The sequence below is a fragment of the Lemur catta genome, chromosome 1, assembly GCF_020740605.2.
Source record: "Lemur catta isolate mLemCat1 chromosome 1, mLemCat1.pri, whole genome shotgun sequence".
NCBI lineage: Eukaryota > Metazoa > Chordata > Mammalia > Primates > Lemuridae > Lemur > Lemur catta.
Window position 1 is genome coordinate 162,749,288 of NC_059128.1, and position 17,648 is coordinate 162,766,935.

Consider the following 17,648-nt stretch of genomic DNA (forward strand, 5'->3'; position numbering starts at 1 on the left):
TGCTGGAGTGATTCCCAAAGTTGTGTGATTGGCTCGGTGTGATTGCCCCACAGATCCCTTGCTCTAGGCCCTGTTTCTCTAACCTTGAGAAAGTTCTAGAATTTTCTAGGCAGGCCTAGCTTCTTCCTGTAAGGCCTAGAAGGTAAACTTGCCCATTACAATTTAAACTCCCTGAGGGAAGATAGGTTCTCTTATTTTGTTCAGCCCGCATCTGTGGTATCTGGTAATGGTAGACAATAACCATGTACAGAAAGAATGTATGTCCTGAATGCCAAACTCACTGGGTGCGGCTGGCATTTCCTCCAATCCAACACCATCTACCTCAAACTTGACAGAAAGGCATCCAGGTTTCTATCCCGTTTATGTCTCATTTCCTTGCTCTCCATAGATTTGCTCCTATTTTCTATTTCTGTGGCCACTTCAATAGATTTTTGAATAGATGATGAAGCTAAATGTGATCGGGCTCAGCCTGTGCGTTCAAGGCACCATTTTGAAACTAAAGCCCAGACACGTTTGATTGTAATTTTTTTTTTATTCCACGACATGCCTAAGTAGGCACACTCAGTTCAACGGTGCCTCAAGGGCGTTTTCGAGGCGACGCACGTTTCTGCAGGTCCGTGTGGCTGCGTGAGGGCGGCGCCTGCTGGGCACAGGGCTCCGGCACGCGCGCAACCCCTACGCAGCCCCAGCGACGTCGCAGTCCCCCTCCTACGCAGCCCCAGCGACGTCGCAGTCCCCCTCCAGCCCCCCCACAGGGGGCGGGGGGCGCTGGCCCCCATTGGCTGAGGCAGCTACCACGAGCCCCACACCCGGCGCAGGAGCCACCTCCGGGAGCCCCACGGCGTACGCCGCAGTCCGCCTGCGCCCTTCAGCCCGGCCGCACGCTCCTCAGGGCTGCTCGGCCTCGTCGCCCTCTTTTGATTTGCCTCACTCCTCGGCCTTTGGTCCCTTTGCCTGTTCGAAGCCGGGCCCCGGCTCGAGCAGACCAACAGCCCAGGCGTGTGCCAGAAGCACAGCCTCTGCTCCTCCTCGAGCCCCGTAGGCGGGAACTGCTGGCTGCCGCCATCATGGTGAGTTGAGGGGCAGGCCTGAGGAGCGCAGGCCTGGCAGGGTTTTCGAGGGTGGGTGAAACTCTGTTTGGGGGTGCAGCGCGAGAGATGAGGGCGGAAGGAGGGTCCCTCGGCCTTGTCTTTCTGAGGCGCCGGCCTGCGGGGTGTGGGGAGAGGAGGCCTCGCAGCGGCGCGGCCTACGGGGCCCACGGGCGCCTGTGGCGGGCGAGGAGGCGGCAGGACGCGGGGTGCCGTGGCCGGGCAGGCCTGGGAATCCCGCCGCCCGGCAAGCCACGTGACAGGTCCGCGGCCTTCGCGCGGCCGCCGCTTCCCGCCTCGGTTCCGACTATTGTGGCGGGTTCTCCACTCGGCCGAGGTTTGGGGTGCGGGTACCCCGCTCCCACCCCGCCATACCGCGCTTCCGCGGTGGAGACACCTCGGCGGTCTCCGCGAGATGGCGTCGGGCCGCCTCAGCGCCTCAGCGCCCGGACGCCGCCTGGGGAGGTCCTGCTGGGAGACTGGCTTCTGGGCCTTGGAGGCCGGCGCTTCCTGAGGAAGTGGCTCTCTCCGGTCCCTGTGAGGGCTGGGGTCCGCGGGTTTGGGGGTCTCTTGGGTGACAGGTGCCTGTGGGGCGGGACGAGCGGAGGACAAGGGCGACCTGAACGCGCGGCCCGCGAGCTGAGGGCGCTGCTCCCGCCTCCCGGCCGCTGGGCAGGTGACCTGCAGGTGCTCCCTCGTGGGGCGGCATCGGGCAAAAAAAACTCGCCTGACGCCATCATAGCGGCACGAGGCTGGATTCGGCCGAGCTCTGGGGTGCGGGTACCCCGCCCCCACCCCGCCATACCGCGCTTCCGCGGTGGAGACACCTCGGCGGCCTCCGCGAGATGGCGTCGGGCCGCCTCAGCGCCTCAGCGCCCGGACGCCGCCTGGGGAGGTCCTGCTGGGGGACTGGCTTCTGGGCCTTGGAGGCCGGCGCTTCCTGAGGAAGTGGCTCTCTCCGGTCCCTGTGAGGGCTGGGGTCCGCGGGTCTGCGGGTTTCGGGGGGCCCTTGGGTGGCAGGTGCCTGTGGGGCGGGACGAGCGGGGAACGAGGGCGACCCGAACGCGGCCCGCGAGCTGAGGGCGCTGCTCCCGCCTGCGGCCGCTGGGCAGGTGACCTGCAGGTGCTCCCTCCTGGGGCGGCATCGGGCACTTAAGACTCTCCTGACGCCATCGTTGCGGCACGAGGCTGGATTCAGTAGTTGCCATTGAGAATTTTCGAATTTTTTAACTCAGGGAACACTTTTTTCCCCTCTTAATAAACCGGGAACTTTTAACAAAATGTACATTTTGTAGATATTCTTTTTGGTGTAGGTTGATGTGAGTTTGGGTACATGGATAGAGTTGGGTCGCTGCTACCACAGGATACAGCTCTGAACACGTTGACCAACCTTTAAATCACAAACGTGTGTATTTTATACTGCGTGTATTTATATTACCATAATGCTTAGCCTCTCCATTTTTAGAGATAAAGGGAGGAAGTTTGTATATAACTTATGTGTTTTTATATAAGTCTTAAAAATGTATTTTGTGTAAATAACTGTTGGGTAATAATTGTGTAACATGTCTCCATGGTAATAATTATTTAATAATCACCATGACTTAGTACAAATAATTATTTACAATAATTTCTTTCCTCCATTTTTAGAGATAAAAAGGGGGAGAATACTAACAGCTTTGTTGATTTTTTTTCTTGATTATAAAGTAGCATATTTAGTCTTTAGAAAATAATTACTGTAGGATAATAGAGATCCATCTTAATCCCAACACCTGTAACCACTGTTAAATACTAATGTGTGTGCCCTTCTAAGTTATTTTTATGCATGTATTGCATATATAGATAAGTAAATTTTATTTTACAAAAATTGTACCGTGCTATAAAATACTATTTTACAGCCTGCACCTTTCAATTAATGTAGTGGGCATTATTCCAAAGATAACTTTAATATATCATGTTGAAAATTGTACCATTACTTTACCAAATTCCTTTATGATGAGTAACTTTTCAATATTAAAACAATGTGATAATGCATATCCTTGTGCAAGTATTGATATTTTGGGATACTTGCGCTATTCATTCCTTGAGATAAATTGTCTGCAGTGGAATTGCTGAGTGAAAGAGCTTTGCCCCTTTTGTAACAATTTCAGATTATGATACATCTTTCCAAGCTACTCTTGGCAAAGCATGTACCAATATTTTCCCACTGATACATGGGAAAATACTCTTCTCCACACCCTTTCCAAGGAGAGATGTAATTTTTTTTTAATCACTAGTGAAGTTGATCACTGGTCACTAGCTCTCTAAGTTTTTATAAATTCTTTTTTTATAAATTCTTAGTCCACCTTCCTACTTTTACATTTTTCTTTTTCTTATTGATTCATAAAAACTCTGTGTTAATATTAGAGTTTGTCATATATAGTGGAAAAAAATTATAGCGTTGATAAGGATGTATCCTTATCTTATTTCTAATTTTGATGGAAGTGACTCTAGTACTTCACTTTAAGCTTGATGATAGCTGGGAATTAGATTGTTAGAAAATAAGATTCATCTATTTCTGTTTCATTTGAGTTTTCTAAATATTAAAAAATGAATGTCATATTTTATCAAGTACTTTTTCAATGATGGATTAAAGTAACATATCCTATGAAAGAACCATCCTTGCACTTCCAATATAAACTGTACTTAATTATGGTATATTCTTTATATGCTGCTGTAATTTTGCATCTTTGTTGAGAGCAAGGTTGGACCATCTTGAAGCTTTGTTATTTAGATGATTAGCTTTTTAAAATGCATTGAGAAATGCTCTTTTTTCTCTGAGAATTTTCTTAAGAAAAGTGTTTGAATTTTTATTTCCCTTCTTCTGCCTCTTCTACCAGTGTGTGCACGTGCTTCTCTCTGTGTGACTTTCTCTCTCTCTCTCTCTCTCTCTCTCTCTCTCTCTCTCTCTCTCTCTCTCACACACACACACACACACACACACACACTTGTTGCTTTACAGGTTGAAGAAACTTCCACCAAACGGAGCCAGGCATTATTGAGTGTTCTTTCTCTTAAGATAGTTTTGTAAAATTTTATATTTCTGTAGAAAGTTAGCCATTTCATCAAGATTTCCACATTTATTCCCTTAGAGTTTATACGTGGCATTCTTTTATAATCTAGTCATAATTTATTTCCATATTTAATGTATGCTTTTGCTTTCTTGCTTAGCTTTGCCAGGATCGTTTGTTTATTGCTTGGATTTCACCCCCACCCCCTTTAAGAATCTACTCTTGGATTTGCTTGAAGATTTTATTCTGATTTTTATTTCCTATTTTCTCAATTTTAGCTTTTTTCTTTATTAGCTCCTCTCTATTGCAGTGGATATAACTTTCATGACTACAAATTAGAGACTTTTTCCTGGTTAATTTACATAGATCTCAGTTTGCTTACATGTAGACACAGTAATTGAATCAAATAATGTTAAAGGTGCTGACATCTTAGAAGCTTTATAACAATACATTTTATTCAGCTTTTAGTTATGTTGGTCACTTGGTTATCCAAATATAACAGGGAATATATTATTGTAAATAGCAGTGATGAGAATTGTGTATATGATCATCTCTAAGCTCACCCCATGTACTGTTCCAACCTGTCTCATTTCAAAACTCATTTGAAGGTGTAATTAAGAAAAGTAGTTGCTTCTTACATATAATGCAAATCTTTTAATATGCTATTGATGGTTAAGATTATACTTTCTTTAATGTCAAACTTTTGCTTATCCTAAGCATTCATTTGTATTTTCGGTCATAGTTTAAAGTAACCAAAGGTAGTCTGTTGATTGTGGGTGTTTTATCTATAAATTACAATTATATATAGACACATACACAGTAGTTTAACAATCCCTGCTAATCAGATCTTAAATTGAAATACTTCGCTTACTTTGTTAGCTTTGAGTGCCACCTGCTGGCTAAGGGCTAGGGTATGATGGTGTCTGCCTTAATTTAAGACATTATTACACTATTAAAATGATTTGATGAATTTTATATTTACTATCCCAATTAAGTATGTAGAATCCAAGCCAACACCAGACTTCCTATAATACTTGATGTCTTTTTTCCTCTTTACAAAATTACTGTTGTCTCAAGTATCCATTTTACTTTTGTAAATAGAATATGGGAATTAGAGGAGACATCAGAGATCTTTTCCAACCACTCATTTTTCAAGCAAGGAAACTGAGGTCCTGAAAAGATTTACTTTACTAAACAATTAAAGTTCTTCCCAAACAATAATTTTTGTCTTCAGTTCAGGTGGCACCGTCACAGGTTTCTCAACAACATCCCTATTCAAATTTGGGGTTAAATAATTCTTTGTTGGGGGAGGCTATCCTTTGCATTGTAGGATGTTTAATGGTATCCCTGACCAGATGCTAGAAACACCTCAGTTGTGACAACCAAAAATGTCTCTAGGCATTATCAAATGCCTCTGGGGCTCAAAATCTTCCCTGGTTGAGAATCAGTGCATTATCATAACCCCTTCTAAACTGGCACAGTTTTCTGGCCAGATGTTAAACGTCTAAATTAAAATTCATCCATACGTTATGGCATAGAGACAGACAATACTATAAATAGTTTATTTATCAAATTAACATATCCAAAGTTCATCTACAGATGAAGAGGGAATTGAAAAGGAGAAAATAAAGTCTGTAAGAATTTGAGAACCATTGTTTTATTTTGTTTTGGATATTTAAATGAGCTAATTGAGTGAGAACGGATTGGTAAATTGTCTGTAGGGAAGGGAAATCTATTCAAGTTTTCAGTAGTTCAAGATACGTAGCTTATGTAATATTTTACCAGATAGGAAAAACTAAAATGATAAGACATTTAAAAAAGGAAAAACTTTAGAAATATTTTTTATTCTCTTCCACTTCATGTCATGAAATACCACTATACCACAGTTAAAGAATTAGGAAGTATTCAAATGGAAACCCAAAATAGCAAGTATAAGCACGAATGAGTAGAGAAAAGCAAAAAACTCAACATTGGTGATTTGACAATTTAGATTTCATCTCTAATTAGTACAGCAATTTGTAGAATCTTAAATTTATCAGTAACTTCTAGCATCTAATTAACAAAGCAAGAACTCTATCTACTTTCTCATTGTTATAAATTTCTATAAAATAATGCTTACCTTTTTAAAAAGATAGGTCAATTGGTTTCTTTTGCCGTTGTTTCTAGTTTCTTTCTTTTTTTTCTCTCTCTTTGGCAAATTGAATTTATCCAGAACTGAACATTAATAACAATTCCGATATGTCTACAAAAACAGGAGGAAAATGTAAAGTAGTAAAAAGAGATTAAGTAAAAATGTCAATTTTGATAATTTATTAATTTTCTAGGAAATTACTGATTTCAATTCATTTTCTATCTGCGTAGTGTTTTGGTTTCTTTCATGAGCAGGTGTACATGTGCAATAGCTTTCTGGCTCTCTTACAGCCTTTTGTATTTACTTCTTATAATCAATAGGCACTTCATAAATGAATTTCAAATGAGTGATGTGTCATAAAGTAACTTCCTGAAGTTCCAGTTAGTTGTTATTAATAAAGTTTCAAAATCGGCTAAAATGATAAAACCAGGAATGACACTTTTTAAAAAATTTACTGAAAATAAATTCAAATAACAGGACTAACTTATATTGGCATACCACTTTATACTTTACACAATGAATTCACAGATGTTATCTCATTTCATTTTCAAAGCAGTTTTCCCAGAGATACACAGCTGGCAAGTAAGTGGCTTATAACCTAGTAAGGGACATGAACCTAGATCTCCTGACTAAATCAATTTCACTATGCTATACTGTTTCACTATACTATACTGTCTCTCCAGTATATGTAATGATGTGTAAATTTCACTTTAGAAATAATTTTACATTAACCTTAGAGTCTACTGCAAGAAGACTAAAGACAGAGTTCTGATCAGAATCCAGAAAAATAATGAGTTATATGTGTGGGTTTCTTTATCTGAAAATAAAGATAGTATCATTTATGTCTATCAGCCCACTGTGAAAATTAGAATTATCAGTGGGACTGATTTGGTGTTATTCAAGAAGAAAAATGTTATTTCAAAAAATATTTTGAACACCCTAGCATTAGGGAAGAGGATTATAACCCCTTTTTTAGCAGAAGCTGTGATATGTGAGCAAACAATGTTTTTGTGATCCATTTCCAAAGTAAAGCAGGCATACTAACACAGGGATGGTTAAAATTATACAATTGGTGTTAATTTTGGTGAATAGAAAGGCAAAGTAAGATAAATTGGTTTAAAACTTTGATGCTTGCTTTCTTTTTGACACAGCTTTTTTGGTTTACATTGATTTTTTTTAAAGATTTACCATGCTTTTTATTCATATATTGAGTAAAATGGAAAGTTGTTTATCAGTATAGAAGAGGATGATTTTAATAACCTTAGGTTTTCCAAATCTGAACTTTCAAATGTTTTTTTCTTTTTACTAATTCACATAGTATTTTCACAAAATATAAAATCCGTATTCTTCCACAGCATTGTATAAGAAATGGTAACAAGCAGCATTGGATTTAAGAAAGTAGTATATACAGAGAATATATCCTTTTGTTAAAATTTCATGCTGGTGTACTCTGATTACTTTAAATCCTGAGCCTGAACTAAGCTATATTGGTCACTCATTTACAATGAAAGTAATTTATATAAAATATTTATACTTTAAGTACAAAATTACATTTCACCTGGTGTATAGTTTTTGCCAGTATATCTAATTATGATGTCTATTTTCCAAATTACAGTCTGCTGCAAGTGCTGAGACTCCAAACTCAACCATCTCCAGAGAGGCTAGCACCCAGTCCTCATCAGCTACAACCAACCAAGGCTATGTTTTACCAGAAGGCAGAATCATGCCAAACACTGTTTTTGTTGGTGGAATTGATGTTAGGGTATTGTATCGACTCTCATTTGTACCTTAAAATACATTGTGAATAATGGGATTTGGGCCCTGTTACAAGCGTAAGGTTTTTTGCACTTCATGCAAGTTTGGAATTGGCTTTATGTTTAACCCATAGGTACTAAATATATTTTTAACAAAGAGCTACAGGGATACTTGGGGGGAAAACTTACACATCATGAAACCTCCTTTATAGTAGATTTGAAAATTCTGAATGTTGATTTTTCACTCTTGAAGTTCAATTCTTTTCCATAGATGGACGAAACCGAAATTAGAAGTTTCTTTGCTAGATATGGTTCAGTAAAAGAAGTGAAGATAATCACGGACCGAACTGGTGTGTCCAAAGGGTAAGTAAAGTATTTTTATTATAAATTATCAAAAATATCTTAACTCTGGCATCTGTAGAGTATCAGAGAGGAAGACTTGAAAACTGATGCTTATATAAATGAAATTTGTTGGTTTGTTAATTTCTTACATGTAGAGGGTAAAAGTTTGTTGCCAGATCTTTTATTTAATAATTTTCCTAATGTTTGTTTTTATATTTTTCCTGTTTTTATTTCACACAAGTAAATTAATCAATTTTGTCAAAGAATTGTTTTCTTTACAGTATCTTAAATTGTATTCCGTGTATTAGTTCATAGAATACTAGAAGTTCTAAAGCATGTACTATATGGTGATGATTTTTACTTCATTTATCTGCTTTTCTAGCTATGGATTTGTTTCATTTTATAATGACGTGGATGTGCAGAAGATAGTAGAAGTAAGTAATCTTATGGAAAAAAATCTCTATTAATGTAATGTTTAGTGTCAAGTAATATAGTCAGTCTTGTGTAAAATTTGGAGAAAGATATACTTCCCATTTGGAATCCCAACTTGACAGTAATCTTACATAACTTGCCAGAACCTTTTTATTTTTTACTGGGGCACCTACCTTCATGAACTAGAGACCTGAAGGGTTGGAGACCCAGTGATGAAAGGTTTTTGATTAAATTTCACTTGATACCTCTTGATACTTTGATTAAAGTATCTTATCTTTGTGGTGACAAATTTTGGTTTGTACTTATCACTGGTTTTTATGATAAAGTAGGAACTTTAGAGGGCTTGAGGTGTTGATACTCAAGTCTTAGAAGTAAAGACTTGAAAATTAATTCTAGTTTTGTTACTGTTTTATTTTCAGTCACAGATAAATTTCCATGGTAAAAAGCTGAAACTGGGCCCTGCAATCAGGAAACAAAATTTATGTGAGTAAAAAAAGAAAATGTTCTTGTTAACATTCAAAGAACGTTCAAAGAACTGAAAGTGGGTTTTGTTTTCTTCTTATTTTTTAAAAAGGTGCTTATCATGTGCAGCCACGTCCTTTGGTTTTTAATCCTCCTCCTCCACCACAGTTTCAGAGTGTCTGGAGTAATCCAAACCCTGAAACTTACATGCAGCCTCCAACCATGATGAATCCTATAACTCAGTATGTTCAGGTAAGAATTGCCTACATCCCTGTTCTCTCCTTTATTACAGTCATGTACCCTCTGGGAAATTATATCCACAATTTCCATGATAAGTGGTAATACGGTTCCTGTTTGAATACTTTGAGTGATGGGAAATCTGTTACTTTTGTTAGAAATCTCTCATTCTTAGTGTTCTTCCTTTTACAAGCTAAAAGTTTGTTTCTATGTACTGTGTAAGCCTTTATCTTAGAACTGACGTCTGTAGCCACATAGAATAAGTCTCTTCCCTTTTCCCTCCCCGTATAATAACTCCTAAAGTATTTGAAAGCACTTTCCTCATGTGTCTGCCTAGTTTATTTTTCTCTAAGATTAGCATTATGTTTAGCTATTCTTTATTTGCAGCGATTTCTAGTTCCTTCCTCGTGTAGATAGATTGCTGATTTCTGAATATATTCTAGTTCTGGAATGGATAGATTTCTGATGTATTTTACTATATCTATAAACTCTGTGAGTTTCTGTCAATATAATTTGTTTTATCCTGGTTACTTTAATATTTAAAGTAGGATTTGACATACTTACTATCTCCTGTTGATAATAAATAACATTTATTTTCTTTAGTTCATTTTACTTTTTTCAGTTCAAAAGACATTTTCTTTGCTGGAAAGGAAACAAAATAATAGTGAAGTAGTTCTGCAGTCTGTCTCATTTGTTTACATTTTCCATTTACCTGAAATGTAGGGTATGTCTTTTCTTACTTTTCTTGCTCTAAACATGGCTAGAAAAAAAAGCTCTATTTGTTTCTAACATTTACTGTGAGCTGTTACTTAATCTGGTATATTCATGTATGTTACCACTTACACGTTTTCAACCAATAAGTATTTATTGAAACATGTAAGTTGTATTGTCTCCTAGTTTGGGATTATATGCTGCCCTTGATTTTTAGAAATGAAATACAGAAAAAGCCATAAAGTCTGTAGGAGGACTACACATTACTCCGTAATATCTAAAAGTATTTTTACAAAGAAATAGTAGATGTATTAATTTAACTTATGTGGAAATCTATCTTAATAGAGCCTTATCACCAGTATAAGAAAGAACTTCTGGGTGGAGATAAATATACAAATAAGGTAAACTTAGGCTGGTGAAGTCACTTCCCTCATCATTTATCCCTTCCTCTTCTCCACCCAAAAGGCTAATGTTTGACAGAGAATATTTTTTCCTTCATAAAGTTAGTCATTCATGTAAATCTTACGTTGTTGTGTACAGAAAAATAAGATTTTTTAAAATTTTCATTTTTTATATTGGGAATTAGTAGTCCTTCTTTCTAATTAAAAAAATTTACCTTGTTAACCCATTCCTTCTGTAAACTTTATTTTCAGGCATATCCTCCTTACCCAAGTTCACCAGTTCAGGTCATCACTGGATATCAGCTGCCTGTTTATAATTATCAGGTAATTTAACAGGAAACAAAGTGATTTATTGTGGAATATTATTGAGGCCTTAATTAATTTATATAAATTTCCCAAATAGCTTGTCATTTAGAATAGTGAAGAGTGCCTAAAATTTAAGAAAAAATTTGGAATTAGTCTAGAATTAAGGCCTATATATTATTTTTAAATAACTAAGTAAAATTTTTACAGGAATGTACTTTAAAAGGCAAGAACTTTTCTATAGAACTGTTTTGTAAGATTTGGTGTTCCCTTCTATATTTCAACATGTATTCCTCCATCTTTGCTGTCAAATAGCTGAAACATCCAGGCTGACTTCTATACATTTTTGTAGGGGGATAGGTTGAAATAAAATTATTACTCAATTCTTACAGCACAGAACTTTAATTTTATTTGACAATGTTTATTTTAGTTGGCTATTATAAGGTAGTAGTTCTATGAATTTCTTTTCATATATATGACTGTATCTGTGACCCATGACCATATCTGTGGTAATAAATTCAAATAATTACAATTTTTTTAGTTTTCTTGAATGCCAACTCCAGAAAATTGAGAAAAAGGTTTATATATGGAAGTAACAAGAACTTCAAGTATTAGAAACATAAAGTATTTCTTCCATTTCATTTCTTGTATTATAATAAAAGGAGCTAGCATGATAAATATTTCAACATTGTCTTTCTCATGTGTTTGTGAAAATATGTAGTAATATTTGAATAATCCGTTTCCTTTTTTTTTTTTTTTTAAGATGCCACTACAGTGGCCTACTGGAGAACAACGGAGTTACGTTATACCTCCGGTAAAGAGAATTAGCCAAACATTTACTTCCTATTCTTTATTTCAAAGTGTTTTCTCATTTAACTGTTATATATTTCTTGACCTTTTGCCATGTAATATATGCCTGGAAATATTCTTAAATTTTCCTTTATATTATGTATTATGTTCTGTTAATTTCTTATTAATTCAATTATAAGCTCCGTGGGAGAAACTGTGCTTTTTGTTTCTCAAGTTTATGTATGCTTAAGCAATGGCTGTTCTGCATACAATACAATATATAATCCAAGAAAGGTAGTATTAATATGGAGTTAGAATTAGCATTGAATCTGCCTTTGGCTTTGCTACCCATAGAAGTCTGTTGAAGAGAAACAAATGTTTTGATGTTAATACTGTTAAATACGAAAAGGAATAAAAACAGAGTATTACTCTGAAACACCCAAGCTTTTGTTACCTTTTGTCTTTCAGTAGGATTGGATATTTGAAGGGTATAAGAATTCAAATTTCAAGGCACTCTCTTACTACTTATAAGAGTTTCTTTTTCTTAGAGTCCTTCTAATTCTAATTTGGTTGAAGCTTAGAAGACATTTTATAATAAAAGGCTGCCTTACTGCATTTCAACTATTGAGTTTAAAACAAAGTTTCTGAAATAATGTAATTGAATTTCAACACAACCTACATTAAAATTTTCAGTGTCAGCTCACCATTTTGAAAAATAAATGGCTTTTAAATGTATCTGAGTATCTCTCTATTTATACTTTTATTATTTTAAATGTAGGCTTATACAACTGTTAACTACCATTGTAATGAAGTTGATCCAGGAGCTGAAGTTTTGCCAAATGAATGCTCAGTGCATGAAGCTACTCCATCCTCTGGAGGCCCACAAAAGGCAAACATCTAATTTTGTTTATTAATATTTATATTTCGTATTTATTTTTTCAAATTTTAATGGTTAAGAAGCAAGAATCTTTGCCCAAATTTAAAGATGGAAACCATAAATTATAGAGCTTAATTGACTAATACTCAGCATTTAATGTGAAGGTTGGTGAAATTTCAGACACCCCTAAACTTTCAGTGTGTACATGTAGTTTCTGATTCATCAGTCCTTCCTCTCTTCCAATTTCATTGTTTTTTAACCATACTTTAATAAATATTGCATTAATGTGATTTGGCAGAATGCAGTGGTTAGCTTTTCTCAAGAATTCTAATTCTCAAAAGAGGGATTTGTATGAATTATATCTACCTTTTCTTTTACATTTTCTTAAACATTTAGCTAAGTAGTAAAACACACTTATGATATTCTAACATTGAAAATAGCAGCAGCTTTCAAAAGTGGAGTCACTAGTAATTATTCAAATACTAAAATAGGGTTTTTTAATAATTAGAACAGATTCCTGCAATACTGTCACTCTTGAATTTGCGTATGTTTTTGCTGAATGGGTGGGAGTGTGGAAATAGTGGATGTGCTGGGAGAATATATGTAACGCTGAAAGATTCTCATTAGAGTGTGTAAAACTTCATCCATGTGTTTCTCTGTGGAAAAAAATGTCGAGAACTCCTGAAAAATAATGGTGAAAAAAAAATCTCAGATTTGATGCTTGATTTTAAAATTTGAAAAAAATATTAAAACAGCTTACAGTTTAATTATCAGGTTTTGTCCTGCATATTTTTTCTTAAAACATTGGCAATCACTTAGGATTTTAATAAATTCAGCTTTTTAAACCAATGTCTTATCACTAAGGTTTTATAATAGTTCTTTGTCAGAAAATCTACATGCTAAGTGACGTGGTAAGAATTATGAATCCCATAAGCATTCTTTAGTAATAAGCAAATAAGTTCATTAAACTGTCCAAAAAAAGTGTATTAACAGTAAGTAAAAGAAGGAATCATCTTTAGATTACTGAAAACTTCTGTGTTTCAGAAATCTGTGGACCGAAGCATACAGACAGTGGTATCTTGTCTATTTAATCCAGAGAACAGACTGAGAAACTCTCTTGTTACTCAGGATGACTACTTCAAGGTATGAAAGGAATAATACACAGGATAAAAAGCACATTTGTTAGCATTGAAGTATTTTTTTCCTGTGAAATATATATTTTTAAATTACTTAGAGCATTTAAACTGTTGGCATTTCACTGTAACCCAGTAAACCGCTGTGAGTGGGTTTTACCTGGCTATGTATTTTAGTATGCTCAAACCCTGATATGGTGTGGCAGAAGTTTATAATTGAAAGGTTCATTCGAGAAGACAGTTAAAAGAGAATACTGGTTTGACCAGCTGGTAAAAGAAATTTTTTGGTATAGAAAGCAGAACTTAATACATGTACATTGGACTAAAGGGAAGAAAAGAAGTTACTCAGATGATATACCTGAACAATGTGGAGGGAGAAGGGGTCAAATGAAGCAGTAAAAAGAGCTGAGTAGAAATAAATGGAAGTTGATTCACAGTTGATAAAGCAGAAGAGAATGTGGGTGTATGAATTTTAAAAATACCTGTTTTCTGATTCTTCTTCTGTCCTCCTTGGACATATTAAAGCTCCTAAAATGAGGAAGCACAGAATTAAAAGTCTCTAGGGTGTTTTTAGTTTTGAGTCTATGAATGTTAAAATTAACTAGTCAGTCCAATGGAAAGGGAATGTTGTGGTTACTAAAAGGGAAGTATTGGTTTGTTTTTTTTAATAATAGGTTTATTGAGATACCATACAATTTGCCCATTTGAAGTGTGCAATTCAATGGTTTTTAGTATGCTCACAGAGTTTTGCAACCATGACCACTATTTTAGAATATTTTAATCACACCCCAAATAACCCCCCAGTACCAATTAGCATTCACTCCCCATTTTCCCCCAATCACTCTAGCCCTAGGCAACCACTAATTTATTTCTTTCTCTAAGGATTTTCCTATCCTGGACATTTCATAGCAATAAAATCATACAATATGTGGCCTTTTGTGACTGACTTCTTTCACTTAGCTTAATGTTTTCAAGGTTCATCAATGTTATAGCATGTATTGGTACTTCATTTCCTTTTCTTTATGGATAGTACCACATTTTGTTTATCCACTCATCAATTGAAAGATGTTTGGGTTGTTTATACTTTTTAGGTATTACAAATAATGCTGTGAACATTCATGTACAGGTTATTGTGTGGACACATGTTTTTGTTTCTCTTGAGTGTATACCTAGGAATGGAATTGCTGAGTTGTATGGTAACTGTATGTAACCTTTTATGGAACTGCCAGAATTTGTCCAAAATGGCTGCACCATTTTTTATATTCAAAGGGAAATTTTTAACCATCACTTTGTGTCTTAAAACAGAGAAAGAATAGCTTTTTTTCATTGATGAATGGAAATAGGGTGAAGTTTAAAGCCTTTTTAAAGTGTATACTAAGGACCTCCTGTAATGCAGAAGAGTAGACCCCTCGCAGGATTAAGTTCTTACCATGTTTGTAACAGGGAGTAAACATATTTATTTAAAGTTGACATTTGTTCTCTTGTTGCTTCATTCTACATAGTATAATTTAGAAAGGAAAGAACTGGGGTTGCATGACAACCTACCTTGTCCAAAGTTCTGAAGGTTAAATAGGTAGTACTTAAATGATGTGTTTGCAAAACAGAAAATAGTCTTTAAACTTGATTTTCACCTGATACTAGACAAAAGCCTGACTTTGAACTTCCAAAGTTTTCTGCCCCTCTGGGGTAGGAGTTAGAAGTTGGCATCCTGCAGTTGTCTGGCATCTAGACCCATCTTGATTGGCTGTATGTTGTTTTGATTGAATTGGAATGCATTTACTTTTTCTGTGGCAAATTCTATTTTTTGTTGTCTTAATTCTAGCCCCTTTATGTTCTTGTTTCTTACCTGATCGGTGAAGATATGTGAGTTTGTGACCACTTTTCTAGGGTTTAACCCAGAAGGGATATTATCCTGCTGACAGATTACATAACTTACAGAAGTCACTCTTCTTTATATGACAGCTGAATTTAATACCTAGGAAAGGGGCATAGTTAGGCTAATTGAAGAGAAGAAAATACTGTTACCGTTATTACTGGTTTACTCTGTTCCATTCCTTTTTGAAAGGCCTCACTTCCTTCTATCTGCATATATGTAGGCAACATAGGGTGAAAAGAAAATTTTGCATATATTTAAATTTTTTCTCTTCATTTTCTAAAGAGTGATGTCTCTTCACACGTTAAGGATATGCCTTTAAATAGCTGAAACTTGTATCTTTTAACGTAAAAACATAGTATTTCAGATGGGAGTGCTGTTCTCAAGCTATGATTTGTCAGATGCAATTCAGTTGTTAAAAACAATACTTCTTAAAATTGTGTACCTTTTCCACCAGCTGTCTTTGGGACATCACTGCCAAATCATTAAGAACAACATGAAATGGTACTGATTCTAAGTCCTGTATTTCTGAACTTACTGGGATTTCTTTTTTAACTAAAGTGTTTAATAAAACTAACCATCTTGGAATATTTGTTATCCCAAAGTTCAAGAATGCTTCCCAAAATTAGCTGGGCATGCTGGCATGCCTGTGTCCCAGCTACTTGGGAGGCTGAGGCAGAAGGATCGCTTGAACCCAGGAGTTTGAGGTTGCAGCGAGCTATGATCATGCCACTTGCACTTTAGCCTGGGTAACAGATCAAGACCCTGTCTCAAAAAAAAAAAATTACCTTTTTTCTCATTATTTGTAATATTTAAACCAAAAATAAATGCTTTAAAGTTTTTGCAAGTCTTCTTTAGGTCGTAATGGTAATAAAAATTTTCAGTGAAGTAAATTACTGTTTCTTTCTTTTCTAGGATAAAAGAGTGCATCACTTTAGAAGAAGTCGGGCAGCAGTGCTTAAATCTGTTTGATCCTCTCTGCAACTTTCTAGTCTCATGGGAAGTTGCTGGTTTTGAATATTAAAAAGAAGCTGATAGTTTTTCACTATTATAGAAATAGAAATTTAATTCTGAATTTTGATAAATCACACTCAGGCTTTATGTTATATTATTAGATTGTCTAGTTTTATCTTACATTGAAACTGTTCTTCATTAGATGTTTATTTAGAAACTGGTTCTGTGTTAAATATATAGTTGAAAGTAAAATAATTGAGACTGAAAGGAATAACTTTAAAATTTATCTGCTAGGATTTTTTAAAATTGAAATTGACATTTTTAAGAATTTAAAAGCAAATACTGATTTTCAAAAAATTGTTTTAAAAACCTATTTTGAAAGGTCAGAATTTTGATAGTTTGAATACAAGCATTTCACTTCTCCAACAAGTACCTATGAACAGTACAGTATCTATAATATTGTTCTTTGCATTTATGATTTGTCTAAAATTTACCACAAAAGCAGAATTTTTAAAACTGCATTTTTAATCAGTGGAACTCAATATATAGTTAGCTTTATTGAAGTCTTCCTTGTCTAAACCCAGTAAAACATATTCTAAGCAAACAGTCCAATCAGTGGGTCTTAATGTTTATTCAAAATATTTTATCCTTTATCTAGAATCCACACACATATATATCCTATTTGACTGGGATGGTAATTAAGATAAATAAAATTCTGGGCCTAATTTTTTAAAAGAATCCAAGACAAACTAAACTTTTCTAGGTACATAAGCTTCTCAGTGAGTTACCATTCTCCTTTTTATAAAATTATTTTTTCCTTGAAATGCTAAACTCAATGGCTGTGTCTTAAATTGTGCAAAATATTGGTATTAAAGAATGCTGAAGCTTTTTTATGTTACTTAAGGGTTAATCAGAGTATCTGAAAGGAATTGTTTTTGTAAAAACATTGAAATATTAGTTATTGGTTATAGATTCCTTTTTTGCCTATTTTATTTCCTTTTGTAAAATAAAACATGTCCAGGAGTCAAAGTAGGTAGTTTTGGCGCATTTAAACCACAAAAGTTGTTTAATAAGTGTACCCCAAGAATATGCTAGAGTCAGAGATGACAATATT

At 36.0% G+C, this 17,648-nt stretch overlaps 1 protein-coding gene across 1 annotated transcript; it reads left to right on the forward strand.

The window, feature by feature from the left end:
- Positions 1–783: 783 nt before the first annotated feature.
- On the forward strand, positions 784–17,423 carry DAZL (deleted in azoospermia like). The gene is made up of 11 exons (XM_045555869.1): positions 784–1,070; positions 7,882–8,028; positions 8,292–8,383; positions 8,745–8,796; positions 9,214–9,277; positions 9,369–9,508; positions 10,858–10,929; positions 11,672–11,722; positions 12,476–12,586; positions 13,619–13,717; positions 16,496–17,423. Exons 1-11 carry the CDS (start codon positions 1,068–1,070, stop codon positions 16,550–16,552), a joined length of 888 nt encoding a protein of 295 aa, XP_045411825.1. The 5' UTR covers positions 784–1,067; the 3' UTR covers positions 16,553–17,423.
- Positions 17,424–17,648: the final 225 nt, after the last annotated feature.

Excerpts from the sequence above, each read along its gene's own strand:
- DAZL (XM_045555869.1), top strand. Across the intron at positions 8,384-8,744 it reads CGAACTGGTGTGTCCAAAGG|CTATGGATTTGTTTCATTTT; the intron begins GTAAGTAAAGTA and ends CTGCTTTTCTAG. Across the intron at positions 13,718-16,495 it reads CTCAGGATGACTACTTCAAG|GATAAAAGAGTGCATCACTT; the intron begins GTATGAAAGGAA and ends TTTCTTTTCTAG.